This window comes from Aethalodelphis obliquidens, unplaced genomic scaffold (genome assembly GCF_003676395.1).
Source record: "Aethalodelphis obliquidens isolate GAN/ISIS:26980383/991018 unplaced genomic scaffold, ASM367639v1 scaffold53, whole genome shotgun sequence".
Classification (NCBI taxonomy): domain Eukaryota; kingdom Metazoa; phylum Chordata; class Mammalia; order Artiodactyla; family Delphinidae; genus Aethalodelphis; species Aethalodelphis obliquidens.
In genome coordinates, this window is record NW_020837997.1 from 4995612 (window position 1) to 5023099 (window position 27488).

Below are 27488 nucleotides of genomic sequence, written 5' to 3' on the forward strand. Positions count from 1 at the left end.
CGCTGTCCAGTGTGAGTGGTGGGTTCACGGAGCTTTATCCTACTCATTCATCTCTATTCTGGGCTCATTTGAAATCCTTGAGAGTTTTTTTTTTTTAAGAGTAGTGTTTTAGGGGGACGAGAAAGGGGTGAATGTGTGGAGCACAGAGGACTTTCAGAGCAGTGAAAATACTCTCTATGATACCATAATAATGAATGAATACATGTCATCATACGTTTGTCCAAACCTACATACAACACAGGGAATCAACTGTAATGTAAACTATGGACTTTGGGTCATTATGATGTGTCAAGGCAGGGGGTTTATAGGAAATCCCTTTACCTTCCACTCAATTTTGCTATGAACCTAAAACTGCTCTTAAAAAAACAAAAAGGGCAGCTTTAAAAGCTTAGCTTGCTATACGCCCCACCCCACCAATGCTGGCTCCCAGTTGGTGGGAATGCTGACTCCTGGGGCCCCGACGCCCGCCTTGGCCTCCCCTTCCCAAATGCCCCTTCCACAGGGGTAGGGGGTTCTGTTCCCTTCACCTAGAAGAGACCTGGCACCAGGAGGTAAATCAGTAAATGCCTGATGGAGCTAGTCTTCCCTGGTGGGATCTGGCTCAGGCTGGCCAGGGGTTCCTGAAGATCCAAGACCTCCAACCCACCACGCCTCACACTCGGGGCTCCAGCACCCCTCCACCCCTAAGGAAAGGCACCAGATGAGGGCAAGTGCCCATTTTATTAGCCAGCAGCTGGTCTGCAGAGCTCCCCAAGGCCCACCCTCACAGGTGGACAACAGAATGAACCTGCTACCCGCTCCCCTGTCCCTGGGACCCTGGGGCCAGTGGGGAAGAGGAGATACCAGGGGCAGGGGGACTGGCCTCACAGAGGCCTCGTAAGTACAAGGGGGTCACTGGCAGGGATGCAAAGGGCAGCAGGGTCTTGGGGAAGGCGGCCTATCCAGGGCGGTTCGTGTCATGCGGCCTCCTGTGTCGACGGGGGCCCCCGTTCGGCATCTAGGCGGCACAGGGGACTGTCGTACACCATCTGCAGGTTCACCTTGTGGCCCACCAGCTCCCGGATATTGTTGATGCCGTATTTGATCATTGTCGGGCTTGGGAGGGGGGACATGACATGGTTTAACACGAGGTCAGGTCATGCTCTCTTCTGATCAGAACCTCTCTTATCACCTTCCTTGAGTAAAAGCCCAAGTCCTTCCTGGGGCTCAAAAGGCCCTGCTCAAGCTGTCCTGTCACCTCCCCACCCTCATCTCCTCCCATTCTCCACCTTCACTCACTCATTCCCTCCAACCACACTGGCCTTCTTAGTGTTCTCCAAACACAGCAGGCCCGCTCCAGCCTCAGGGCCTTTGCACTGGCTATTCCCTCTGCCTGGAACGCCATTCCCCAGATATCCTCACGGCTTACCAATTCACCCACGTTCAGTCTTTGCTCAGATGCCACCTCCTCTGAGAGGCCTTCCCTGACATCTCCTTAGCCCTCCCTGCTGTGTTTTCTCTATAACACTGCTTTTGGACATACTTTAAGCTTTACTTGTTATTTATCTCGCTAATTATCATCCTCTGTGTTCCACTAGCACCCCTGGCTTCATGGAAGTAGAGATGTGTATGTCATAATCACAGCACAGGACTCAGTACACAGCAGGTGCTCACTAAGGGTTTCTCAAATGAATGAACGAATGAATGGAGCTGAAAGTCTGCAGGCCCCCACGCCTGGCAAGCCACCTGAGTAAGGCAGCCAATACCCTAAGTGGTTTGGGTACTCACCGCTCAAGGGAGAGGCCCCAGGCAATGACTGACACATTCTCAGGGAGCCCCATGGGCAGCAGCATCTCGGGGCGGAAGATCCCAGAGTTTCCAACCTCCACCCACTTCTTCAGGCCTGTGAAGGCAGGAGAACGATGGGGCGGCTTGTGTGGGTGATACTGGGCCTGGCAGTTAGCTTGGGAGGTGGGGTGTGGGCTTGGCAGTGACGGGGACCTGGGCTGAGCCATGGGCAGCCTGAGACCTCCCTCCCTGTCCCAGTACTGGGTTCCAACCTGACCTTGGTGGTAGCTGAACACTTCCATGCTGGGCTCGGTGTAAGGGTTGTAGGTCGGCTTGAAACGCAGCTGGGTGATACCTGGGTGGGGAGGCAGCCAAACAGAGTGGGGGTGGGGGTGGGGCAAAGGGGGAGGAGAGGGGCAAAGGGGGAGGGTCAGGCTGACAACCAAGGCATCCTCCTGCTTGCCCACCCCAGCCCGCCTGCTCACCCAGCTTGGTGAAGAACTCCCGCAGGACGCCCATGAGGTGGCCTAGCGTGAGGCCGTGGTCAGCCACGACGCCCTCGATCTGGTGGAACTCGGCCAGGTGCGTGGCATCTAGGGTCTCATTCCGGAACACACGATCAATGGAGAAGTATTTGGCCGCTGTGAAGGGCTTCTGGAGATGAGAGGCAGGCCAAGCCCGGGCATGGGTGAGAAGGTCAGCATGTCAGCCCTGGCCCCTCCAACGCTGCCCAAGCCCTGCCACACCTTCTGGGCCAGGCGGTAGAGGGCGCGGGCGCTGGCCGACGTGGTGTGGGTGCGCAGTAGGTTTTTCCGAGCCTCGTCCAGTTTCCAGTTGTATTTGTACCTTCAGAGGGACATACAGGAAGTCCATGATGCAGCTCACGGCCCCCAACCTCTTTCCCCCGACACCCCTGGGTGTCCTGCCCAGGACCCAAAGTCCTGGGTCCTGCCTTACCCCTGTGAGCCGTAGCCGCCTTGAGAGTGGGTCCGCTTGACGCGATGGACGTAGTCCATTGGGAGCTGCTGGGCCTGGGCTGGATCTGGGCAGGACAGAGCAACATCTGGTCAGTCAAGGAGCATTTCTCAAATAGCCACCGCACTGAAAACAGATAGTGACACAGGCAGCTCCCTCCCCCGCCCTCCACAGCTGCCAGAGGGTACCTGGGAACACCTGAGTCAGTCACAACTCTCCTCTGCCCAGAACCTTCCGTGGTCCCATTTCCTCTTTTTTTTTTGGCCATCCTGCACAGGACTTAGTTCCCCAACCAGGGATCGAACCTGTGCCCTAGGCAGTGAAGCGCAGAGTCCTAACCACTGGACTGCTGGGGAATTCTCTCCTCCCACTCCTAACTGATCAGTTCCTCCAGCCACAGGGCTTCCCTGCTGATCTGTGAGCATACCAGGCATGTGCCAGCCTCAGGGCCTTTGCACTGGCCATTCCCTTTGCCTGGAACTTTCCTTCCCCAGGCATAGCTCCCTCCCTGACCTCCTTCCATCTTTGCTTAAGCAGCCTTCATTTTATTTTTAAAAATATTTTATTGGGGCTTCCCTGGTGGCACAGTGGTTGAGAGTCCGCCTGCCGATGCAGGGGACATGGGTTCGTGCCCCGGTCTGGGAAGATCCCACATGCCGCGGAGCGGCTGGGCCCATGAGCCATGGCTGCTGAGCCTGTGCGTCCGGAGCCTGTGCTCCACAACGGGAGAGGCCATGACAGTGAGAGGCCCGCGTACCGCAAAAAAAAAAAAAAAAAATTTATTTATCTTATTTGGTTGCATCGGGTCTTGGTTGCAGCAGGCATGCTCCTTAGTTGTGGCAGGTGTGCCCCTTAGTTGTGGCTCACCAGCTCCTTAGTTGCAGCATGCGAACTCTTAGTTGCGGCATGCACGTGGGATCTAGTTCCCTCACCAGGGACCGAACCCGGGCCCGCTGCATTGGGAGCACGGAGACTTTTTTTTTTTAATTAATTTATTTTTGGCTGCGTTGCGTCTTCATTGCTGTGGCGGGCTTTCTCTAGCTGCGGCGAGCGGGGGCTACTCTTCGTTGCGGTGCACGGGCTTCTCATTGCGGTGGCTTCTCTTGTTGCAGAGCACGGGCTTCAGTAGTTGTGGCATGCAGGCTCAGTAGTTGTGGCTTGCAAGCTCTAGAGCGCAGGCTCAGTAGTTGTGGCGCACGGGCTTAGTTGCTCAGCGGCATGTGGGATCTTCCCAGACCAGGCATTGAACCTGTGTCCCCTGCGTTGGCAGGCGGAATCTTAACCACTGCGCCACCAGGGAAGTCCCAAGCAGCCTTCATTTAATTAATTTAAAATAAATTTATTTATTTTATTTATTTTTGGCTGCATTGGGTCTTATTGCTGTGCGCAGGCTTTCTCTAGTTGCGGCGAGCGGGGGCTACTCTTCGTTGTAGTGTGCGGGCTTCTCTTGTTGTGGAGCACGGGCTCTGAGCACGTGGGCTTCAGTAGGTGTGGCTCGTGGGCTCTAGAGCACAGGTTTAGTAGTCGTGGCGCACGGGCTTAGTAGCTCCGAGGCATGTGGGATCTTCCCGCACCAGGGCTCGAACCCGTGTCCCCTGCATTGGCAGGCGGATTCTTAACCACTGCGCCACCAGGGAAGCCCGCGGCCTTTAACTTAAATTGACAGCGTGCTCCCCCACCAACATAACGTCAATTCCCCCATCACATTTACTGCCATCTTTCATTGCCGGGTTTACAGCTTACTTAGAATTAAATGCATATCTCACCCAACCAGGATATGCGGGCCTCATCAGGGCAAGGATTTCTGTCTCATTCCTGGCTGTGACCCAGGTGTTTCACAGAGACTTTGGCACACAGGAGCTCAGTCATAGGTGCAGACTCTATGCTGTACGAATGTGCAAGTTCTTATGAGTCCCTTCCAGAGACACAATTTTAGTGCACCTGAAAAGCCTGACATCAAATCCCAGCCCCACCGCCTATAAGCTGCGACCCTGGGCAAGTGATGTCCCCTCTCTGAGACCTAATTTCCTCATTTGCAAAACAGGGCTAACAGTCTACTTCCTATAGTTGGTGGAAAGATTAGGACAGTGACAGCTCAGTAAGTTTTATATATATATATTTTTTCTTTTTTCTTTTTTTTGGCCACACTACATGGCATGTGGAACTTCCCTGACAAGGGATCAAACCTGCGCCCCCCTGCAGTGGAAGCAGAGAGCCCTAACCACTGGGCCACCAGGGAAGTCCCATGGCTCAGCAAGTTTTGGATGCTGAAATGATGACAATGGGGCTGCTGCTCCTGGCCAGGTAACAGGCACCCAACAGCCTCATCTGCCCTGCTGGTGGGGGAAACAACAACCATTTTGGAAAGTCATTCAATTTCAGAGAGTACTAAGGACTGTGGAAGAAAGAAAGAACTGGGAAGCAATGTTGAAGACTAGCAGTGAGGAGCTTTTAGAACTTGGGGGGACAAGGGCATGTCAGGGTGGCCTCTCTGAGGTGATATGTGAACAGAAGCTTCATGCCAGAGCCTGCCATGAAGACCTGGGAGAAGACAGTTCTCGGCAGAAGCCACAGCACGGGCAAAGGCCCTGAGGTGGGCAGGAGGGGAGGTGGAAGAAGATAACAGAAGTTGATGATAGCAGCTCACACAGGTTTGTCGGCCACACTGAGGAGGATGGAGTTTATCCTGTAAAACGGTATGCCACCCCAAAAGGTTCTGTCCAGTCCTGGCACCTCTGATGGCGCAGCGGGGCCCACCCACCTCGCAGGAAGAAGGTGTCATGCTGGTCCCGTGCTGGGTGCTGCTGGGGCTGGAAGAGTGCGTCAAAGTTCCAGAAGGAGCTCTCAATGTAATTGTTGGTCGGCATCTCGGTGAACCTGGTGGGAGACACAGCCTGACTGCCCTGCCTGTGCCAAGCAGGTGGGCTAGCCCCACCCCTGGCCCCATGCTTACCCCATCTCCAGGAAGATCTGCCGGAACTGGGTGCGGACCTTGAGCAGGGGGTGCAGGTGGCCGCTGTCAGGGAGGACGCCATGGGCCGAGAAATTGTAGGGCTTGAAGGGCCGATCCCGCCAGGAGCCACTATGGGGAGATGCAGGGTACATGGGTCTGGTGGGGGCTGCCTACCACACCCCCATCGGCCCCCAGCTCTGGGGCTACCCCCTACCTGGAGATCATCTCTGGGCTCAGCTCTGTTTCCTGCTTGGAGATGCTGGTGCTAAAGGCACTGCCTTTGCTCACCCAGTAGGTCTTCAGGTTCCTGAGGCCAGAGGACAACGCTGTTACCTCCTCCAAGTGGTTTCCCTTGACCTCCCATCTGATGCTGACCCCAAAGTCACCCACCAAGTCATTCTGCTGTATTTCCTTCCTGACACTTACCATCTCCAGAATCCTCTTAGCTGGCCCCGACCTACATCCCTATGTTCATGCAGTTACTCACTCAACAAACACTGAGAACCTAATGTGTACCAGGGTCTGTTCAAGGCACTAGGCATATAGCTGGGAGTGATAATAATAGGTCAAGTTTAGAGAGTTTACTCCACACTAGGCTCTGCTCCATAAAATCACCCCATAATCCTGTGTGAAAAGGAGCCATTTTACACATGCATAAACAGAAGCTTGGACAGATCAGGTGACTTGGTCAAGGTCACACAGCTAGCATATGACAGAGCTGGGACTTGAATCAGGCAGCCCCATTCCAGTCTTTTTTTTTTCTTTTGGCCACACCATGCAGCACATGGGATATTAGTTCCCTAACCAGGGATCGAACCCAGGCCTCCTGCGGTGGAAGCTCAGAGTCCTAACCACTGGACCACCAGGGAATTCCCAGTTTGCGTTCTTATAACTGCTAGGCCACTGCTATGTCTGCTCAAAGGAGTCGTCAGCTCTGTGAGGGCAGAGCCCCAGCCTGTCCAGGTCCCAGCAGTCATAAACTTTCAGACGGTGCTTAGGACTGTAAAGGAAGTCAACAGGGCACAAGGGATGGAGGCCAGGAGTGAGGAACTTTTATGGAATTTGAAGGGAGGAAAGGGTGTCAGGGTGGCCTCTCTAAGGTGACACATGAGCAGAGGTTTGATGTCAGAACTTGCTTTGAAGAAGAGCAGGAAGCTCTTTCTCAGCAGAAGGCACAACAGAGGCAAAGGCCCTGACACGGCATGAGCCTGGCGTGCGTGCTCGACAACCACAGTGTGAAGGGAGGCTGGGAGGAGACTGATAGCACCCTGGCCCAGTGTGGGCAGAATGGCTCCCCTTCTGCTCCAGGGCCATGCAGGTGACACAGGTGTGAGCCGGGGGGGCGGCACCCACTCACACTTCAGTCAGCAGCTTCCTCTTCCTGAGCTCGCTCCTCTCCTTCTCTCCCAGCTTCTCGGCCTGTCCACCCTGGACCAGCTGGAGCCGCTGCTGCACCTCATCCTCCACGCTATCCACCTGCCACAGTGATGGGCGTGAGGGGCCGTGAGGGCAGGGGGCCCAACTGTCCGACTACCTGTCCAACTACCGCCCGGCAGGGACTCACCACTCTGAACACCCGGGGCCCGTCGGCAGCACTCTTGTCCACTCGGATCCACTTGTTGGACATGGCCTTGCTGAAGCCCACCTTGCCACTGGGCAGTCGCTGTGGGAGCAAGGCTGCAGTGAGGGGGACACAAGGGTCGCCCTCATCCCAACACCTCCCTAGGCCCTGCCCACTCAGACTCCTACCATGAGCTCGCTCTGGGGCAGGCCCTCTGGGGGGACGCTGCGAAACACCCGGGCCTCATGGCTGCCTTCCCGGGCAATCTCCTCGCCCTCAGCGGTAAGCTCCCAGCGCTTGGTGGAACGCAGCTCAGCCTCGATTATCTGTAGGAAAACAGGGGGACACGGGCAGGGACAGGGTTCAGGTCCAGGCACCCCCTTGCCGCAGCACTGGGGACGCGGGTCAAAGAACAGCCTGTGATGCCAGCTTTGCCTCTCAGCTGTACCACTTCCCAGCAGAGTGATCTCGCCTCGTTGAGCCTCAGTAGATCTTTTGTGACATGGGAAAAATGACAAAAATGATTCACACCTCCCAGGGTGAGGTAAAGTACTGAGGGTATCACCTGCCTGGCAAAGAACAAATCCTATCACTTTTGAACCTGGGAAAGATTTTTTTAAAGTCTCGGGTGAAATGATTTATTTCCACACTTACATGCATCTCAGTGTAGCCAGACGTCAGAGAAGAACCCAGGCTGCCCACATTACACACAGGAACCCTAGGCTCCCCTTTCGTTTTAATTCCTAGCTCTGCTCCTCTCTTGCTGTGTGACCTTGGGAAAGTTGCTTAACGTCCCTGAGCAAATTTTCTTATCCATGAGAGAAGGGTGTGGTGGGTTCTACCTCAGAGAGTTGTTTTGAGTAACTAAATTAATACACAGAAAGGATGCAGAGCGCTTAGTATGCAGCAAATGCTGCATAAATATAACTACTACTACATTAATATCATCGTCATCATCCTTACAATGAACCCCATTAAACTGCCAACACTTAACCCTCAGTAGCCTACACAAATGTCACTTTCACATCCATCAAGGTACTGTCATCCCATACACCATAGCTTCAATCCCTTTCTGCACTGACGATCTCAGGCTTCAAATCCAGGTTTGCCTGTTCCTTCTAGTGACACTGATCAAGATTCTGACCAGTGCTTAGAAGTTGTCACATCTGCAATATGGGGATAATAACAGTGCCAACAGTAATCAACTGAAAGGCACATCAAAGATTGGATGAGGAATAAATCTGAGGCCAGAGCAGGGCACATCATGTAAGTTTGATGTTTTCAGCTATGTTTTTTGAGTCCTAGCCTCATGGATCCAGCCTGCTGGGTGACCCACGGGTCAGTCAGCATCCTCCCCCTCTGGCTCCATCACCCTTCCCTTGTCCAAGTCAGAAGGCTGGGCTTCATCCGAGCTATCCCTACATTTCCATGAACTTTATTTCATTCCTTCACCTGAATCCCTTCTCCATTCCAGCTGCCTCCCTACAGCCAGGGACCATACCCTGTAATTTGGGGATGTGCCAGCCTCTGCCACTGCCCCCTTGCCTCCAGTCCTGCCCGCACCGATCCTTTCCAAGAGTGATGTAGGCAGTACACACATCTCATTGGCTCTAGCTCCTGCCATGGCCCCCCAGTACCCCTGTGAGATAAAGACCTACAAGGCCTCGCAAAATCTGGCTCTGCTGGGTCTCTCTCACCACTTGTGCCACCTCCCTACCCCACTGTTCCTTAAAGTGCCATGGCTTTTCTACTCAATGCAGAAACCCGACTCAGCTGTCATCTCCTTTGGGATACTCTCCCTGATCCTCAAGCCTGGGTCTGCTAACACCTCTGAGTGCCCCGTGCTTCCTCCATCACTCCGGTCACTTGAGTATATCCATTATACCGCAGCCTGCGTGAAGGCGGCGACTGCGTCTTTCTGGTCCACCATTCTCCTCTCCACCCCCTCAACACTGATCATGCCTCAATGGACGTTTACTGCATGAGGAACATCCGTACCCCGGGGCCCTCACTCGGTCCTGACTCCCCGCCTGCGCACCCTGGGCGGGACACATACAATTACTCCTAACCAGGCCTGAGATAATCTGGCCTGGAGGCAGAGCCCTCCTGGCAAGGGAACCGCAGGTGCAAAAGCGAGGAGGCCCGGCATCACCGGCCCAGCTCACCTCACCCAGCGCCTGCAGGCTCTTCACGGCGCCCACCACGGTCTGATGCTCTACGCCCAGCTCGGCCGCCAGTTCAGCGCTGTCCAAGCCGCCATCGGCCGCCTCCAGCCGCTGCAGCAGCACCTCCGCCACCGGACCGTCTGCCATGACTGCTCCCAGGGCGCTCGGCGTGCGCCTGCCGGCGGCCAGAACAACCGGAACCGGAACCGGAACCGGCGCCGGGGGGCGTACACCGTCATCTTGAGTGTGGCAGACTATGCTGCAGGGCTCGGGTGCCGCCATCTTGAGCGTGTCACTTGAACTTAAGAGGGGGTTAGGGACCCAGTACTGGCTGGACTGGTGGTTTCTTGTTGACCAGAGAGGTCAAATTAATACCATCAAAGACAGACTCACAGCATTGTTTTAAGCTTCACCCAGCCTCTCCAGCAGGGGCTGTGTGACCTTGGACTTCCCCCTCTCTCGGCCTCAGACCAGTCCTCCCTTGGGGATTCTTTCTTACCCCCACAGGAGGGCTGTGGGTGGTGGACTCCAGATATAGTCATCCTGCTGATGTCAACTACTTTTATTTTTTCTATTATTCTTTTAAAAATCTATTTATTTATTTGGTTGCACTGGGTCTTAAGTTGCAGCTCTCCAGCTCCTTGGTTGCAGCCCATGGGCTCCTTAGTTGTGGCTCCAGGGCTCCTTAGTTGCGGCATGCATGTGGGATCTAGTTCCCTGGCCAGGGATCGAACCCAGGCCCCCTGCATTGGGAGCACGGAGTCCTAACCATTGCACCACCAGGGAAGTCCCTGATGTCAACGACTTTTAAATTTTAAAAGGGAGTCTGGGTAGGGACCAACCCTATTTATAGAGGGGAGAAGGACTCAATAATAGTATATTATTGAATAATATATTCAAGGTTGCAGCTAACCTGTATGGACGTTCTCCCCTGTGCCCAGCCCAGTGCTAAGTGCTTCAGGTGTCTTACTTCATTTTCCCCAAAACTGTATGATGTAGATACTGATATAATATACATTTCACAGATGTGAAAACTGAGGCTTGGAGGGTGGTATGCCTTGCCCAAGGTTCTGCAAGGAGCTGGTGGACAGTGTCAGAAATTATAAACACTCCAGAACCTGCCCCCTCCTCCCCATACCCCTGCTCTGAGAAGACCAATGTCAGGAAAATAATTTGTAGTATAGATCAGTGCTGTCCTATAGAAATATAATTCAAGATACTGGGAATTCCCTGGTGGTCCAGTGGTTAGGACTCCGCTATTCCACTGCAGGGGACACGGGTTTGATCCCTGGTCAGCATGCCGCAGCTTGGCCAAGACAAAACAAGAAATATATTTCGAGATAGAAATGTAATTTTACACATTTTAGTAGCAACGTTAAAAACAAAAGGGGTGAAATTAATTTGAAGAATTTATAGAACCTAAAATGTCCACATTATCATTTCAACACTTAATATAAAACTACTAGTGAAATATTTTACCTTATTTATTCACACTAAGTCTTCAAATTCTGATGTATATTTTCCACTTACAGCTTACTTCACAGCCGCTGCATTTCAAAAGGCAATAATCACATGTGGCCAGTGGAGACTACATTAGACAGCACAAGTAGGTTCTAATCCCAGATCTGCCATTTTTGTCCCTCAGCCAAATCACTTAATCTTTCTGTGCCTCAGTTTCCTCGCTTGGATGGAAATGATATGAGCCCAGGTTACTGTGAGAATTAAGTGAAATAGTACCCACACACACATGCAATACTTGCTGGTACTAAATTGAGTGTGGACTCTGTGTTAGGTGTTCTAAGCACCTACTCATTTAGCCATCACAACTGTTATTTGAGCGTGGTAAATGCGGTTACTAATATCCCCCAATGCTGGACCTACAGTGAGATCCTGATAAAAATTCAGAATGCATCCCTCAAAGTCTCTTCTTAGCTTCAAAGCACTTTCCCCATTTTTGCTTATTTAATTCCAGCAAGAGTCCTTCTTTCCTTGCTTCTGTCCCCCGTCAAGTAGGTTTTAAGCCTGTTCTGTGCCTGGTGCTGCAGGAGACACTGTGGGGTGCGGGGGGGAATGGTGAGGTGAACAAGACAGGCATAGTGTCTACCCTCTGGCAGGCAGCACCTAGCCCATGTGTCCCTGACACATGGTGGAAGGGCGGGAAGGCGGGGGGAAGGTCAGTGGAAGGCCTAGAATGGTCATCCCAGACTTGGGGGGTCCTCGTTGGGGAGGACCAGGTTGGGCAATACTGGATACTGTCTTGGGGAAGGGGCAGAACCCCAACTTCTCCAAGACTCCTAATTCCTCTCTTTTCCGAGTCCCCACCACTAGAGGGGAAGCACCCCCTCCCCACCCTTTTGCCAAGATCCACCCCCTTCAGCAGTTTACTTCCACTTCCCAGGTCCAGAGCCAATTTGGTCAGAGTTTGGGAAAGCCCCACCTCTCCTGCCTCCTTCCTGCAGCCTAGGGGCAGGGAGCTGGTGTGTTACTTTCAGTCATGTGACTCTGCCTTCCTAAGAAGGCTCTAGTCTCAGGGGTCCTGGCCACCTCCCTTAGACCTTATCTTCCCCACCATCTGTCCCATTTTGTCCCTCCCCAACGGAACCCCCTGCCCTCTCATCTTTAGCCGTTTAATTGCAAAAGCAGGCCGTTTGTGGGAGACCACAAGACTGTGACCCCTTTCATTTACCGGCTGAGGAGGGGATGAGGGGTAAAGGACAGGCTGCAATAAGGTGAACAACCGTAGGAGACCCAGCCTATAGTCACAACTTCGAGCCGTTCAGGGCTTCCTTCCCTCTGTCCCAGACATCCCTAAAAGCTTTGAAAGCATTTCTGCCGGCCAGCAGCTGGCCGGGGTCGCTCCTCTTGGCCTTTCACGAGCTCCTGTGCCTTCAAAGAGGCTAAATGCCTTGCCCCAGCTCACACAGCAGCAGTCTGACAGGATGCCAGGGAACTAGGGGCCGTACGGAGGAGAGAGCCGGCACTCCCCCCGCAGGCCTGCACGGCTCAGGCGCTGGGGTGAAGTGAAGCCCTAGGGCTCGATGCCCTCTGCCCCATCCTGGCGGGGCGGGGGGCGGGGGTTAAGAGAGAGAGAGAGAGAGATGGAGAGAGAGAGGGTCGGAGTGGTGGGGTTCCCCAAATTCAGGGTAGAAAAGGTTAGGAAAACCTTGCCTACCCATCCCTGTAGAGGGGATAAGTGGAGTCGATGCTGGAGCAGGGCCGTAGCTCTAAGCAGCTGCACCTGCTCTCGCGCGGATTCTTTAAACGCCTAGACCTCTAGCGCTGCTAGCGGGCGAGGGCGGGGTTGGGCCGCGGTCTGGTCACATGACCTGGCCTGAGGGGCTCGAGGCCCCCACTACACCGGTGGGCGTCCCCCACAACGCGTGGTCGACCTTCATTGGCCAGCGGTGCGGCCAATAGAAATCGGCCATCTGGGAACCCAGCGTTCCGACGCACAGCCTAACTTGCTGAACCCACAAGGGTCCAATGGAAAGGCAGAGCTGTGGCCACAGACCAATGATAAAGTGGGAGAGGAGGGCCAAGAGGCCGGACCAGGTTGGTTTGAGAGGCGGCCGGTTATAAAATCGCACGGCCGGCGGCACCGTCCGTCCCTACTGCAGAGCTATTGCTGGTAGAGTGACTTAAAGGGCCCGCGCGCCGCCGCCCCCTCGGCCCGCCATGCTGCTACCCGTGCTGGTGCTGCTCGGCCTTCTTGGCCTGGGCGCCGCTGAACCCGCCGTTTACTTCAAGGAGCAGTTTCTGGACGGAGGTAACGGCTAGTCCCGCCTTGAGGCCGTCTTAACGACGCGGCTGGCCCCCCAGCCCATATCTGCGTGTCGCCTGTAATTACTGCTCAGAGGACCAACACAGTGGCCTTCAGGGGCTAGAGCCGCAGGCGATCTTTCCTTCTGCGTCCCTGGGGAGCGGGGAGGGCGCGGCGGGAGTTAGGGTTCGCCCGAGGATCTTTTAAACCACCAGAGCTGTCAAGCTAGAGGTTGGGGTGGGGACAGTCGGGGGGAGGGGGAATCTCCTTCCTTGCCCCCAGCAGCTTGTAGCTCCTGGTAGATGTTTGGTGGGGGGTGCTCAGCACCGCTACTCTGACCTGCCCCTTTGGTCCCCTAGACGGATGGACCGAGCGCTGGATCGAATCCAAACACAAACCAGATTTTGGCAAATTCGTTCTCAGTTCCGGCAAGTTCTACGGTGACCAGGAGAAAGATAAAGGTAAGAGCCTAGGGGTGGGTGCTCCGATCCAGGAGGACTTCCTGGAGGAAGCCCTAGTCACCACACAGTTTGGGTATCCCTAGAAGTAGAAGAGGTGGAGGAAGGGAGAGTCGTCTGTATTTCCCATCTTAAGGGTCTCCCGGGTGTTGCTGCTGAGCCGTGATCTGACTACCGTTCCTTGCTAGGGCTACAGACAAGCCAGGATGCCCGGTTTTATGCTCTGTCGGCCAGATTCGAGCCCTTCTCCAATAAGGGTCAAACACTGGTGGTGCAGTTCACCGTGAAACACGAACAGAATATCGACTGTGGGGGCGGCTACGTGAAGCTATTTCCAGATGGTCTGGACCAGACAGACATGCATGGAGACTCTGAATACAACATCATGTTTGGTGAGCGGGCCCCACCCTGATGCTGACCTCTGATTAGTTAGAGGGAGTTTGAAACCCCATGAGTTCTTTATAGCCCATGAAAAGTGGTCTTAAGATCATAGAAAACACTTAAATGGTTAAACATTTCTTTGGAGGAGAAGCTGAGAAAATAGTTACAGTTAGTAGCAACTTTCTATATTGTTATCGTTGATTTAAGACTGCTAATTTGCGCGGTTTTATAAGGTAGGCATTTACTAATTCTGCAAGTAAAGATACTGACTTCTAGAGCACTGATTTTTTTTTTTTCTTTAAATCCCTAATCACGGTCCCTTAGAGATATCTGAATTTTGTCTTTTCACCTTGACAGACCTGAGCTTAAGAACCAAGTTTTCTTTTTATAAATGGGTGGGGAGGGGTTCATAATGGTAGACAATCTCTAGTTCTGACTGGATCTGCTTCTCATCAAGGCCCGGACATCTGTGGTCCTGGCACCAAGAAGGTTCATGTCATCTTCAACTACAAGGGCAAGAACGTGCTGATAAACAAGGATATCCGTTGCAAGGTGTGCTCTGGGGGTGGTGACAAATGGCTGTAAGGGAAGGCTCAGAGGCCAGCCTGGTGGGCGGGGCACTGATCTCCCACTCTCTTCAGGACGATGAATTCACACACCTGTACACACTGATTGTGCGGCCTGATAATACCTATGAGGTAAAGATTGACAACAGCCAAGTGGAGTCAGGCTCCCTGGAGGACGATTGGGATTTCTTGCCTCCCAAGAAGATAAAGGATCCTGATGCTGCAAAGCCTGAAGACTGGGACGAGCGAGCCAAGGTTGATGACCCTACGGACTCCAAGCCTGAGGTTCGTTCTTGGGCAGGGGCTCCCCACCATGGAGGGTGTGGAGGACAACTGGGCCAACTCTGACCTCCTAATGTACCTGCAGGACTGGGACAAGCCTGAGCACATTCCTGACCCGGATGCTAAGAAGCCCGAGGACTGGGATGAAGAGATGGACGGAGAGTGGGAACCACCAGTGATTCAGAACCCAGAGTACAAGGTGAGCCTGGGGCTCTGAGCAGGGCGGTACACAGTGGGGAACGCACTGATCTCCACTCACCCACCAGTTCACTTCTTCTGCAGGGTGAGTGGAAGCCCCGACAGATTGACAACCCAGATTACAAGGGCATTTGGATCCACCCAGAGATCGACAACCCTGAGTATTCCCCTGATAGCAACATCTACGCCTATGAAAACTTTGCTGTACTGGGCTTGGATCTATGGCAGGTGAGACACGGAGGGAAGAGAAGGATCCCAGGACCTCAAGTGCACAGGATCAACCCAGGAGGAAAGGGACAAAGGAGGTCTCACTCCAAAATGGTGCTTTTTCTTTTTTTAAAGAAATTCCTGGTTTGTCCTTATGGCATTCTTACAGCACCCACTCTGAAGTTGTACTTACTAACTTCTTAGTACTTTTTCAAGTACCTACGGGAACCAACTCATTTTATTGCCCCCAACAACCTAGAAGGTGGTTAGATAGTACCATTAGAAAATTAGGTTCACAGGGACTGAATTTTTGTCTGTTCTGTGCAGTGATGTACCTTCTGCACCTAGAATGGTGCCTGGCACGTAGTAGGTACTAGAGAAATATTTAAAGAAGGGAGTGAGACCCCTTTTTACAGATGAAGAAAATGAGGTGCAGAGACGTGAAGTCACCAGCCTGAGGTCATGTAGGCAGGAAATGGCAGAGCTGGTGTTGGAACCCAGGCAGCCTGTGTTTTTTTGTGTTTTTTGTTTTTTGTTTTTGCGGTATGCGGGCCCCTCACCGCTGTGGCCTCTTCCATCGCGGAGCACAGGCTCCGGACGCGCAGGCTCAGTGGCCATGGCTCACGGGCCCAGCTGCTCCGCGGCATGTGGGATCTTCCCGGACCGGGGCACGAACCCGCGTCCCCTGCATCGGCAAGCGGACTCTCAACCAATGCGCCACCAGGGAAGCCCAGGCAGCCTGTTTTTTAACTGCAACATTAAACTGTAGCATTGTGTAGTAGTTGTGGGAATATGGGCGGGAGACCTTTTCGAGGCCAAGGCCAACAGGTATATCCCCTCTGACCACCCTTCCGACCACCCCTCTACTCCCTGGCCCCATTACAGGTCAAGTCTGGCACCATCTTTGACAACTTCCTCATCACCAACGACGAAGCATACGCTGAGGAGTTTGGCAACGAGACATGGGGTGTTACGAAGGTGGGACCAGGGTCCAGTCTTGGGCTTGGGGGTGGGCAGGGCTGCCAAGGGAGTCCGGGCCCTGAGGTGTGTGGTTTGCACACAGGCAGCAGAAAAACAAATGAAGGACAAGCAAGACGAAGAGCAGAGGCTAAAGGAGGAGGAGGAGGAGAAGAAGCGCAAGGAAGAGGAGGAGGCAGACAAGGAAGAGGAGGAGGACAAGGATGAGGATGAGGAGGATGAGGACGAGAAAGAGGAAGAGGACGAGGAAGACGCTGCCGCTGGCCAGGCCAAGGATGAGCTGTAGGGGCCACGCCGCCGCCGCCTCCAGGGCTGGACTGAGGCCTGAGTGCTCCTGCCGCAGAGCCGGCCGCGCCAAATAATGTCTCTGTGAGACTGGAGAACTTTCATTTTTTTCCAGGCGGGTTCCAATTTGGGGTGGATTTTGTTTTTGTTCTCCCCCTCCCTTTTTTTTTTTTTTTTAAAGTTTTTTTTTTTTAACTGGTGTTTTGTCTCTGATCCTCCTTCACCCCTCACCCCTGGCCTTCATCTTTCTTGATTTGACATCTTTGCTTTCTGCTGTCCCCTTATCTCCCCAGATCCCTTAGCTCCCCTCCAACTTGGGGACTCAGGGTGGGGTGTGGCGTGGAGGAGAAGCCCCAGGCCCAAGATTCCATCTGCTCTCCTTCCTGGATCCCACAGGGGGGTGGTAGGAGAAGAGGGTGGCATCACCAGCCCCCCAGCACTGAGGAAGAATGGGGCTCCTAAGCCCTGAGCTCTGACCTCCCTCTCTCCTTTCTCCCCTGCCCCCAGGACTGGGCCAGTTCCGAGTGGGGCAGCGGGTTCTAGCTCGGCTCATACTGAGAATGTAAGAACTACAAATGAAATTTCTATTAAATTAAGTTTTGTGTCTTCCTCCTGTGTTTCCTTTTGGGGTAGGTGACTCTTAAGTGAGGCTCATTTTGCAGCCACTACAAGTGTCGGTTGAACGTCCCATAAGGTTACAGGGGCCCTTGTTTATCCGGAGAACCCCAAACAGGTGGGAAAGAGTAACTATTCTAAGTGCCATTACAAATACTCCACTTATTAACTCATTGAGTCGTTGCATCAAACTGGTGAGTTTTGGTTCTAGTACCAGTTGTGTTTGATGAGGAGACTGAGATTTAGTAAGAGGTGGGGTTTGAACCCACACCTTAGCCACCAACTCGTACCAACCGTTTTACACTGCGCCGCATATGTACGTCTTACCTATTAAGGAGCAAGACTACACAGAGCTATTGGACAGTTTTAAACACATTTTGTTAATACTAGCCAGTGTCAAAAGCTATTCTCTTCATTGTCAAGGAGAAATAGGTTCAGAAATGGTATCTAGCTTGTCCAGTGGTCTTCAGTGGCCAAGTCAGGATTTGAACCTCTTGAAGGGAAGGAGGTGGCACCAAGTGATGGTGTAAAAGCGGCAGAGGAGAGTGTGGGCCCCTAAGGTTGGCCTAGGCCCACCTCTGTTGGGGTCCTGAAGGCTGCCACTTAACGTCCAGTGGGTGGTTGGGAACTGATGTCCCTTGTTGCCAGAGGTTAAGAATCCCTCAGCCAAGTCTGGCCTATTCTTGCGGAAGCTTCTTAGCTCAGGGCATGCAGTGAAGGGAGAAGCAGTAGGACCTGGTAACAGTTGGGTAATGAGTCAGGTGGCAGGCGACTGCCTGGTGTCCTACTTGGATGGGAATGTTGAGCAGTTTAGGAGGCAGGTAATAGTTCAGGATTGCGGGGGAGAGTCCACCCACTAACTGGAAGATGAGACCATCACCTCCATCCTGTCTGCCAAAGCACCCTCTTCAGCTTCGGCCAACCAACTCTTTGATTCCTTGTTCCTTGGATAGGCCTCCTTTGAGCTTCCTGTGTCCTGTGGCCTAGTGCCACCCTTCTGGAAAGCCTCCAGGATTGGCATATCCAGGGAAAGTTTAAGGAGAGAATTTTGTATTCGGTGTAGGGAAGCCTTGAAAGTTACATCTTCCTTAAAAACTCTGGGGTCAGACTGGGGGTAGGTGGGTGAACAAAGTGATCAGGGAAGGAGCAGCAGAGACGTGGGGAGACCCAGGAGCTAGAACAGATTCATTCCAAAAATCCAGCTCTTCCCTCAGGAATGGATGGGACCACAAAATGGCCTCGTGTCCCCAGTTCCTTGGCCAAACGTGTTTACAGAGTTTTCGTTTAATTGTTGGTGACCTTTCAAGTATCCTTTAGTTCTTTCAGGGCTTGACGGGCTTCCTGTCAGGGTAGCCAGACCAGAATAAAACTCATTTGGAACGAGCAAAAAAACACGAACATTTTATGGAAGAAATAAAAGTATAACAAGTACATGAAGAGTTTAACGTCAACAAATAAATGAAACTCGTAGGCTTGACACTGGGGACGTCGGAGCCATTTTGTGGCCGCATGACGTCACCGCTAACGGGCATGGCGTCACTCGCAGGAAGCCACGTGACAGTTGAGCGAGAAGCCCCCCCACCCCCGGAGCAGAGTTTAGTCTGCGCATGCCTGGCTCGAGGCCGCTCTCTGGTGCATGCTCATGAAGGCAAAGGGGGCGCGCTCAGGACACGTGCTGCGGTGGTCGGCGCGCGCACCGCCTGCCCCGGAAGCGGTCGGCTTACGGCGCGGCTGGGCGCTAAGATGGCGGCGGCGTGAGTTGCATGTTGTGTGAGGATCCCGGGGCCGCCGCGTCGCTCGGGCCCCACCATGGCCGTCACGATCACGCTCAAAACGCTGCAGCAGCAGACCTTCAAGATCCGCATGGAGCCTGATGAGACGGTGCGAGCCAGGCCGGAGCCCGGGAGCGGGAGCGACGGGTGCCGGGGATGGGGTGGGGGCGGGGAGGCCGGATCCTGACAAGAGAGGCGGGGAAGACGGCGCGGCGCCGGGCAGTGCCCATTCTCCCAACGGGCCTGACTTTCCCAGATACCCTGATGGTCCCCGGCTCAGCCCCTGGTGGCTCGGGCGGAGCTCTTGGATCTCTCTCCAGGCGAGGCTCCACCCCCCGGGGCGCCCGCCAGGCCTCGGGTCCAATGTCAGTGTCTTCGCGGGGCGCGGGAGCCGCGGGCTCGGATTCCCGGCTGGCCTGCTCTGGGATGGGTGCTCCGAGTTCCCAGCTTTGTAGGCTTCTCCTCGGGACATTGGTGGCCGAATCTGGGAGTAGTGACCAGGAGATGCCGGGTGATGACAGCAACGACGATAATAATAAACGGTCTTGAGTTTCAGTGGTCCGTGTTTGTTTTTCACCAGTCGCTGAGCGTTTTTATGTTATCTTACTAAATCTGCGAAGTAGGCTTGTCATTTGGGGACTCTGAGTCTCCCCACTTCACAGATGCGGAAACTTGGATTAAAGAACTTCGGTATAGTTGCATATGCACACAGCAAGTCATGGCAGAGCGGTTTCAATTCGGAATTGCCTCAAGTGAGAGCCCACGGTCTAAACATGATGCTGTCCTTTTAGCTGAAAAGAGATTTAGGACCTAACAAAAATATGTACTTGGCACTTTTTGCACAATTTCCCCCACGAGGGAGACATTGAAGTTCACTTTTTGTAGAAAAGGAAACAGACTCAGATTTTTTGACCAGCCTAACTTTTTGATTTGGGGCAAGTTGGTTAATCTGTCTGTACTTCTGTTTTTCTCAAATATAAAATGAGGCTAATGGTAACTGTTTCACTCAGTTAATATGAGGCTTTAAACTTGTGACCCGTGTACGTTTACAATAGAGGTGTCAACTTAGGATTCTCTTAGTAAAGGTCACTCTCAGCAGCATGGAGTGAGGAATGGTCCTATCTCCCGTTTATTTTGATTTGCGTTTCATCATGTTTACATCACCTGAAATATGTGTTTTTTCTTCTCTCAAATAAATGTCATCTCTATGAGAACAGGGACTTGTATTGAGTTCTGTTCTCTGCTGTATCGTCAGTGTCTAAAACTGCACCTGGCACATATCAGGTGTTCAGCAAATATTCTGTTTAATGGTGGAATGGTCTAGTATGCTTGATTATGAAGCTTAGCTTCTCAGCCATCAGGGCATGCAGCCTCCCCCCTGCCCCCAAACTAGAAGGGAAGAGAGAATCTCGGGGTTTGCAGTGACTGTCTACCCTTTCCTCCAGGTGAAGGTGCTGAAGGAGAAGATAGAAGCTGAGAAGGGTCGTGATGCTTTCCCCGTGGCTGGACAGAAACTCATCTATGCTGGCAAGATCCTGAGCGATGATGTCCCCATCAAGGACTATCACATCGATGAGAAGAACTTCGTGGTCGTCATGGTGACCAAGGTGGGTGATGTATGCTGGTTGGGAGGACGGGTGGATTAGCTGGGGAGCTGGCAAAGAGCATGTGTGCCCAAGAGAGATTAGCCATGAACAGGGTGGGGCTGAGATGTGGAAGGATGTTGGGGCTAGATAGAGTTACTGATGCCTGCTCCCTTTTTCTGGGTGTCACAGGCCAAAACTAGCCCAGGCACCTCAGTACCCCCAGAGGCTTCACCCACTGCTGCCCCGGAGTCTTCCACATCTTTCCCATCGGCCCCTGCCTCAGGCATGTCCAATCCCCCACCTACCGCCAGAGAGGACAAGAGCCCATCGGAGGAATCAGCCCCCACGACCTCCCCGGAGTCTGTGTCCGGGTAAGGCAGGGAGCAGCAGCCCCAGATTGGGCCCTGTCTTTCCGGCACATTTCAGCGCCCACGTTTGTGGTTCCACACACCTTGGGGGAGGGAAAGCCACCAGAAGCCAGGGTCCGATTTCTCTCTCTTGAATTTGCAGCTCTGTTCCCTCTTCAGGTAGCAGCGGGCGAGAGGAAGACGCGGCCTCCACGCTAGGTGGGTGGGTGGTCCCCAGAGCGAAAATGACTGGGTGCCCCAGTCATCAGCTGGGCCTTGTGGGGGTGTGGGAGGGCCTGGGAGCTGTCCTTCCCTCTCCTTGGTGACCCACCTTTTGCCACTCCCTCCACAGTGACTGGCTCTGAGTACGAGACGATGCTGACGGAGATCATGTCCATGGGCTACGAGCGGGAGCGGGTCGTGGCTGCCCTGAGGGCCAGCTATAACAATCCCCACCGGGCCGTGGAGTATCTACTCACGGTGAGGTGGGGCTGCTGCTGCCTGGGGAGTCCTCAAGGGAGCATGCAGGCTTCGGTGCCCTGATGGCTGGTCAAAATCTGCCCCCAAAAGCCTTTGGGTTATGGTTCTAGCCAGGAAAGACCTCCTGCAGGAGCCTGGACATGAGCGATGGGGTGGACCTGTGGAGGGCAGAGCAGAGGCTTCACGTGTCTCCCGCCAGGGCTGAGTATGCAGGAAGGAGGCAGTGGGCAGTCTGTGCTTTGAACTAAATAGGACCCCTGACAGGGAATTCCTGGGAGCCCCGAGCCGGAACACGGTTCTGTCCAGGAGAGCCAAGTACCCGAGCAGCCAGCCACAGAAGCAGGTGAGTGGATTGGGAGGTGTGCATGTGGGGTGTCTGCTGTCAAGGCACTTGACTCATCCCAACCCCCCATACTTCAGGGAGCCCAGGGTGGTATCTGACCGCACCCTTTCCTCCTGCCAGCAGGAGAGAACCCCTTGGAATTCCTGCGGGATCAGCCCCAGTTCCAGAACATGCGGCAGGTGATTCAGCAGAATCCGGCGCTGCTGCCAGCCCTGCTTCAGCAGCTGGGCCAGGAGAACCCCCAGCTTTTACAGGTACAGGCCTGGGGACAGAGGGAGTCAGTGCAGGTACCATCTCCCTTCTCCTGTGGGTACCACAGCCCCAGAGAGTGAGCCTGGCCCAGCGTGGTATGTAGGCATCTCTATGCTTGGAAAGCAGGACTAACGACAGCCTTCTGCTGTTCCGTGCGACCTAATGACCTACGTGGTTTCACGTAATGCTCTCAACCACTCTGTAAGGTGTGGGTGCTACTGTCATCTCCACTCCATGGAGGAAGATGTCAGAGGCTTGGAGCAGCCTGGCAACTGGTGGAGTGTGTGTCTGCCTCCAGTCTCTGGATCCTGTGCTCTGGCTCCACTCCGCGTTTAGCTGTTGCTTTCTGAATGTCCATAGGGTTGTATGGCAGCACCCAGGACTGCTGTGCCCTAGTTGGTTTTGGGACCACCGTGCTCAGCAAGGCTCCATCCTGTCCTTGAAGGTTCCTGGGCGGAGGGGCAGTGGCCCCTGGGTGTGACAGGGTCTCCCGGGTCCTCTGTGAAAACCTGCCTCTCTTGGTTCAGGCGTCTGCTGCTTCTACCGCCGACTTTTCAGTCTCCTGTGCTGACTCCGCTCACCTCCAGATGTTGGAGGGCCAGGGCTGCGCATCTCCATTTATTTGCAATCGATCCTAGGGCTTTCAGTCTGTGGCGACCCTTAAATCCATATGACCAGTCTGGACCCTCTGGATGCCATGCTCTCCCGTGACTGACTTGATACCTCCGTGAAAATGCTTTTTAGATATCCAAGACCAGAACAGATCCTCCCAGCCCTCCGTAACCCCGCAAGGACCTGGGGTTGCTTGAGCCCCAGGCACTGGGGGCCTGCTGGGGTTGTCTCTCACCTGTCCTCTTTGCTCTACTTCCAGAACATCTCACTCAGCCCAGCCCTGCACTCCACCTCTGTGGCTGCCACCTCATCTTCTCCCAGGTCCCCTGGCAGCCACCACCCAGTTCTCTGCATCTGCACAGCCCCCACGGTCCATTCTCCACTAGGAGCCAGATTCCTGAAAAAGCACTTTTTCCTTTGATGTGTAAATTTTCAGATGTACATAAAAATAGAGAGAGGCATATTAGAACCCCCAGATACGCAACACCCAGATGAGTTAATCTTTTTAAAAGGTACACAGATGTCTTTCCCTATTTAATCCTCACCACTGTGGTGTCCCATCACACTAGAAGAAAGCATATCTGGTCCCGGCCTCTCTGATCTGATCTTCTGCTTCCTCCTTCCCTTCCTTGTTTACTGTTTTGCCACATGGATCTTTTGCTTTTGGAATTTTCCAAATGGACCCCATCCCTGGGCCTTTGCACTTGATTTTTGCTCTCCGTGGAGGGAAACTTCCTTCCCCATCCAGTAGTTCACAGGGCCCTCGCTCCTGGCCTAAAGTGTCTTTCCCAGCCCAAGATCTACCCTAATGTATGTTACGCCCAGTATTTACATTGTAAGTTGCTGTCAACTTGCTTGCTTGTTTACGGCCTGCCTCGCCACCCTGGAACATCAGCTCCTTCTAGGACAGGGCCCATGTCCACCGTGTGGCTGTATGGCCAGAATAGACACCCTCTAAATATTTGCTGAGTGAATGAAAGAAAAACCAAGGGCTGTGACAGGGACCTGGGGAAGCGGGGGACAAGGGCTGTGGGTCACCACCACTTTCTCCGTCTCCCACAGCAAATCAGCCGGCACCAGGAGCAATTCATCCAGATGTTGAACGAGCCCCCTGGGGAGCTGGCAGACATCTCGGATGTGGAGGGTGAGGTGGGTGCGATAGGCGAGGAGGCCCCACAGATGAACTACATCCAGGTGACACCGCAGGAAAAAGAGGCTATAGAGAGGGTAAGACATCTGGCTGAGAGGGGTGACCTTATGGGTGGGCAGGGCCCCTACCTCTTGCTCATACCTGCCCATCTTCCCGCAGTTGAAGGCCCTGGGCTTCCCAGAGAGCCTGGTGATCCAGGCCTACTTCGCTTGTGAAAAAAACGAGAACTTGGCTGCCAACTTCCTCCTGAGTCAGAACTTTGATGACGAGTGATGCCGGGAGGCCAGGCCGCCCACCGCTCCCTCCTCCCCACCCCCAACTCCACAAAAGTTTTATAAAAGAAAAAAATATATATATATTCATGTTTATTTAAGAAGTGGAAAAAAATCAAAAACTAATAAAAACCAAAACACTCCACCCCAACTTCCCACTCTCCTAAAGTGGCCCCGCATTCCCATCTTGGCCTGAGAAGACCTGGGCCAGACAGCTGTCCTCCCATCCCCCACCCGAGCCCAGCCTGCTCCAAGGAGCTGGCAGGACTGGAGGTGACAGATGGGCCCCTCTTGGCCTCTGTCCCAGCTCCCTGCAGCCAGATGGAGAGGCGGCTGTTTGCTTCCCCATCCCCCAAAGAGCCCCTGAGAGCTCCCCCGCCCTCCTGCAGGGCGAGGGGTAGCTGGAGCTCCAAACTTTGATTCTCCATTGGAGTGGCCCAAATCTTTCCATCTGGGGTGAGCACTCAGAGGCCCAAGACCCCTCCATGGTCTGGCCTTGGCCTTCATCCTGCATCCTTTTGCTGGGGAGGAGGAGGTCTGGTTTGTCTTGCCTGGGGAAGGGGAAACATCAGAGTCATTCTGGAGGTCAAGGCCACCCCCCACCCCAGAACAGAACCGTGTCTCTGATAAAAGATTTTGAAGTGAATAAAGTTTTAAAAGCCAGTCCTGTGGTTTGTGCCTGCTGGGGCTTCCCACTCCAGCTTGTATGGGTCTGGGGCTAGTTGGACACAGGAGATGCGGGAATGCCATGAAAGGGCAGAGGGGTCTGTCAACCTCTGCAGACTGGGGCTCCCAGTGTCTTCACTCCCCCTCCCCCAAGCTGTCTCACTCCCAGGCAATGAGCCCCAGCCCTGGCTCAGCCTTGGAAGGGCTGCTTCTCCCTGCCCCCCACCATCATCACCACAGTCTGTTTTGGCTACACTTCCCCCCTGGTAATTGGCTAATTACTGGAGATTAATGTTGGTAAACAGAAGCCCTCTTCTCCTCTGCCATCTGCTCCTCCATTATTTCCCCATTGCATCCCCCTTTCACTCCCCCTGAAGCCCCAGAGTTAGTCGGCATGGCCTAGAGTCCCTCAGTGAGCAGAGTCAGGGAAGGGTGGGGATTCCCTGGCTCCAGGTGCTGGGGAAAGAACCAGGGTGCCCAGGGAGGGGTGTGATAAGAAAGGATGCGGAGCTCTTCAGGGGTGGGGCTATCAGGCAGCAGGTTTTATTGGGAAAGAACACAACTCAGGAGCTGGGTGTTGCAGAGTCTGCTGGGTCTTGGGCTGCAGCAGCGGCCATCGCAGCAGCTCGTGCCTCCTTCTTCTTTCTTTGTTTCTCCTCTTTGAGGCGCTTGCGATGCTGCTTCTCCAAGTCCTGCAGCAGCTCCTGGAAGCGGGCACTCCTCGGGTCCACGTGGTATCCCAGGCGCTCCTGGGCCTCAGCCTGCAGCCGAGCCCTCCGCTCCTTGTCTGCTTGCTCCTTCTCCCTGCGCTCCTGCTGCTGCCGCTGCCAGTTCTCAATCATCTGTGGCATCTTGGCCATGCGCTCTTCAATGAGCTGCTCCCTGCAGGGGAAAGAGAGTGGTCAGTGAGGGCAGCCAGAGCAGTACCCATCCACCCACCACCCACCCCCAAGCCTTTGCCCACATCCTGCTTCTCCCAACGCCCCCACATCTCCAGATGAAAGACCAGGAAGACTTATGGTGGCCATTAAAACTGAAGAAAAATTCTTGACAAGTGAAGAGAGGCGGAGAAGAGAAACCAACATGTGTAGCCTTGAGCATGAGAGAACCAAGCCCCAGTAATTCCTAGGAGCAGACCCCAAGTCAACGCGACGTTTCCCTGAGCTGTCTACTGAATGTCGCATGTTATGCTGCGTGTTACGCCAGCTATTCCCACAGCTCACTCCTCCGTCCTACAGACATCACTGAGCAACCACTGTATGCCAGGCCTACTTCGAGGCACAGAAGTGAAGGCAAGAAATGGATTGGACCTTTCCCTCCAATCCTGTGAGTTTGTAGGTGTGAGTCACTGTCCCATTTTAAGAATTAGAAACATGAAGCTGAAAGCCCCATGGCAGGGTCAACCAGCTGGGATAACTGGGGTTATCAGAGAGGTGTTCACATCCTAACTCCACCGTTCACTGCCTAAGTGACTGGACAAGTGACTTCACCTTCCTAGGCCTCAGTGTCCTATCTCTGAAATAAGGGTGGTTCCCTCTTCCTCTTAGAGCTGCTGTGAGGACAAGAACAATAAACACCAGGAACACACCTGCCTGCCTTTGGCTGCCCCCTCCCTTCGGTTAAGTGGCACAATCAATGTCCCTGGTCTTGCTTCCATTCTACTCCAAATCCTTCAGACCTGCCTCAAAGGCTGACCTCTGCCCTTGATTCCATGCCCCATCACCTCCCACTCTTCCCCAGCTACACTAATGTCCAGGCTGTTCCTTAAAGCACATTCCTACCTCAGGGCCTTTGCACCAGCTGTTCCCGCTACTGAGAACGCTCTGCCTACGATCTTCCCATGACTACCACTGATCATTCAGGTTTCTGCTTAAACATTTAAACGTCAAATTCTCAGGCCTGAGGCCTACCAAACCGAAGTCGCCCTCAGGCATGCATTCTCCACGCAATTTTATTTTCCTAATGGCTCTCTGTCGACACTTGAAATTATCTTTGTTTTGTTCCCAGCTGTGTCCTCAGTAGTGGGGGCAAGGCCTTGCGCACGGTAGGCGCTCAGGAAAGATCTGTTGATGAATGACTAAATGAACTGTTATTCAGAAGTCTGTTTTGTATCTAGGTGAGGATTCACGTAAATACTGCATACAAACCCCGCGATAAACTGCCCAAGGGACTAAGTACTGCTGTTGGGACACAGTTCACCCACGGCCCGCAGCCCCGCGCCTGCCCGACCGCACGCACGCACCTGGCTTGTAGCTTCTGCTCCTCGGCCAGCTGCTGGACCCGCAGCGACTCCTGCATGGCCGCCAGGCTCGGGTACCATTCGCGCTCCTCAGCCTCCAGCTCGTGCAGCTGTTTCCGCGAAGGCCACAGAGAACCGGCGGCCACCCCGGAGGCGGCGCCATGCCGCCCGAACTGCTTAGCTGCGTAGCGCGGCCCCAGCTGCCAGGGCGGGGTCAGTGGGTCATCCGGGTCGGGCCACCAGGGCCCCCTTGAGCGGCGCGGGGGCGGAGGCGCTCGGTAGCCGCGGGAGCCCGGGCCTAGGGTCGTCACCAACCCGAGCAGGCTGCGCGCCTGCCGTACGGGCGCAGCCATATTGGCCGTACGGGGTCCTCGCGAGCTGGCCGGGCTGGCCAAGGCGCTGCCTGCGCGTGAGGTTTGCTGAAGTCCCGGAGGAGGCCAGTAGCTTCCCTACTGCCTCTGTTCTGGGCAGGGAGAAGAGGGGAGTAATATATTTTTTTACACATCTTCAAGTGTAATTTTAAATGTTATTGTAGCAGTTAATTTATTAAAGTCGTATTTAAAATTTAATTATATATTTTAAAAATAGCACTTATGGGCTTCCCTGGTGGCGCAGTGG

The 27488-nt window shown here is 53.9% G+C and overlaps 4 protein-coding genes across 6 annotated transcripts; 2 read left to right on the top strand and 2 right to left on the bottom strand.

Annotated features, from left to right (window-relative positions):
- Nucleotides 1–701: 701 nt before the first annotated feature.
- On the bottom strand, nt 702–9607 carry FARSA (phenylalanyl-tRNA synthetase subunit alpha). 2 transcript variants are annotated; one of them, XM_027084911.1, is made up of 13 exons: nt 9422–9607; nt 7445–7582; nt 7260–7358; nt 7053–7171; nt 5910–6002; nt 5696–5824; nt 5504–5619; nt 2725–2809; nt 2514–2613; nt 2253–2421; nt 2045–2122; nt 1768–1882; nt 702–1095 (listed from the first exon to the last, which is right to left on the bottom strand). In XM_027084911.1, exons 1-13 carry the CDS (start codon nt 9566–9568, stop codon nt 957–959), a joined length of 1527 nt encoding a protein of 508 aa, XP_026940712.1. In that variant the 5' UTR covers nt 9569–9607; the 3' UTR covers nt 702–956. The 2 variants fall into 2 exon arrangements, with proteins under 2 accessions (XP_026940712.1, XP_026940713.1); XM_027084912.1 differs by lacking the exon at nt 702–1095 and adding an exon at nt 1557–1652 and having other exon boundaries at nt 9422–9596.
- A 3424-nt stretch (nt 9608–13031) lies between these two features.
- CALR (calreticulin) lies at nt 13032–17145 on the top strand. Its single transcript, XM_027084913.1, has 9 exons — nt 13032–13187; nt 13541–13642; nt 13828–14031; nt 14478–14572; nt 14662–14871; nt 14954–15067; nt 15151–15294; nt 16159–16251; nt 16337–17145. The coding sequence occupies exons 1-9, from the start codon at nt 13097–13099 to the stop codon at nt 16535–16537; spliced, it is 1254 nt and encodes a 417-aa protein (XP_026940714.1). The 5' UTR covers nt 13032–13096; the 3' UTR covers nt 16538–17145.
- Nucleotides 17146–18742: 1597 nt separating this feature from the next.
- RAD23A (RAD23 nucleotide excision repair protein A) lies at nt 18743–24628 on the top strand. 2 transcript variants are annotated; one of them, XM_027084915.1, is made up of 9 exons: nt 18743–19032; nt 20369–20530; nt 20699–20880; nt 21020–21075; nt 21209–21336; nt 21601–21679; nt 21803–21933; nt 23606–23770; nt 23853–24628. In XM_027084915.1, exons 1-9 carry the CDS (start codon nt 18961–18963, stop codon nt 23964–23966), a joined length of 1089 nt encoding a protein of 362 aa, XP_026940716.1. In that variant the 5' UTR covers nt 18743–18960; the 3' UTR covers nt 23967–24628. The 2 variants fall into 2 exon arrangements, with proteins under 2 accessions (XP_026940716.1, XP_026940715.1); XM_027084914.1 differs by having other exon boundaries at nt 18766–19032; nt 21800–21933.
- On the bottom strand, nt 24044–27239 carry GADD45GIP1 (GADD45G interacting protein 1). The gene is made up of 3 exons (XM_027084916.1): nt 26874–27239; nt 25195–25513; nt 24044–24516 (listed from the first exon to the last, which is right to left on the bottom strand). Exons 1-2 carry the CDS (start codon nt 27221–27223, stop codon nt 25195–25197), a joined length of 669 nt encoding a protein of 222 aa, XP_026940717.1. The 5' UTR covers nt 27224–27239; the 3' UTR covers nt 24044–24516.
- Between the last annotated feature and the right edge of the window lie 249 nt (nt 27240–27488).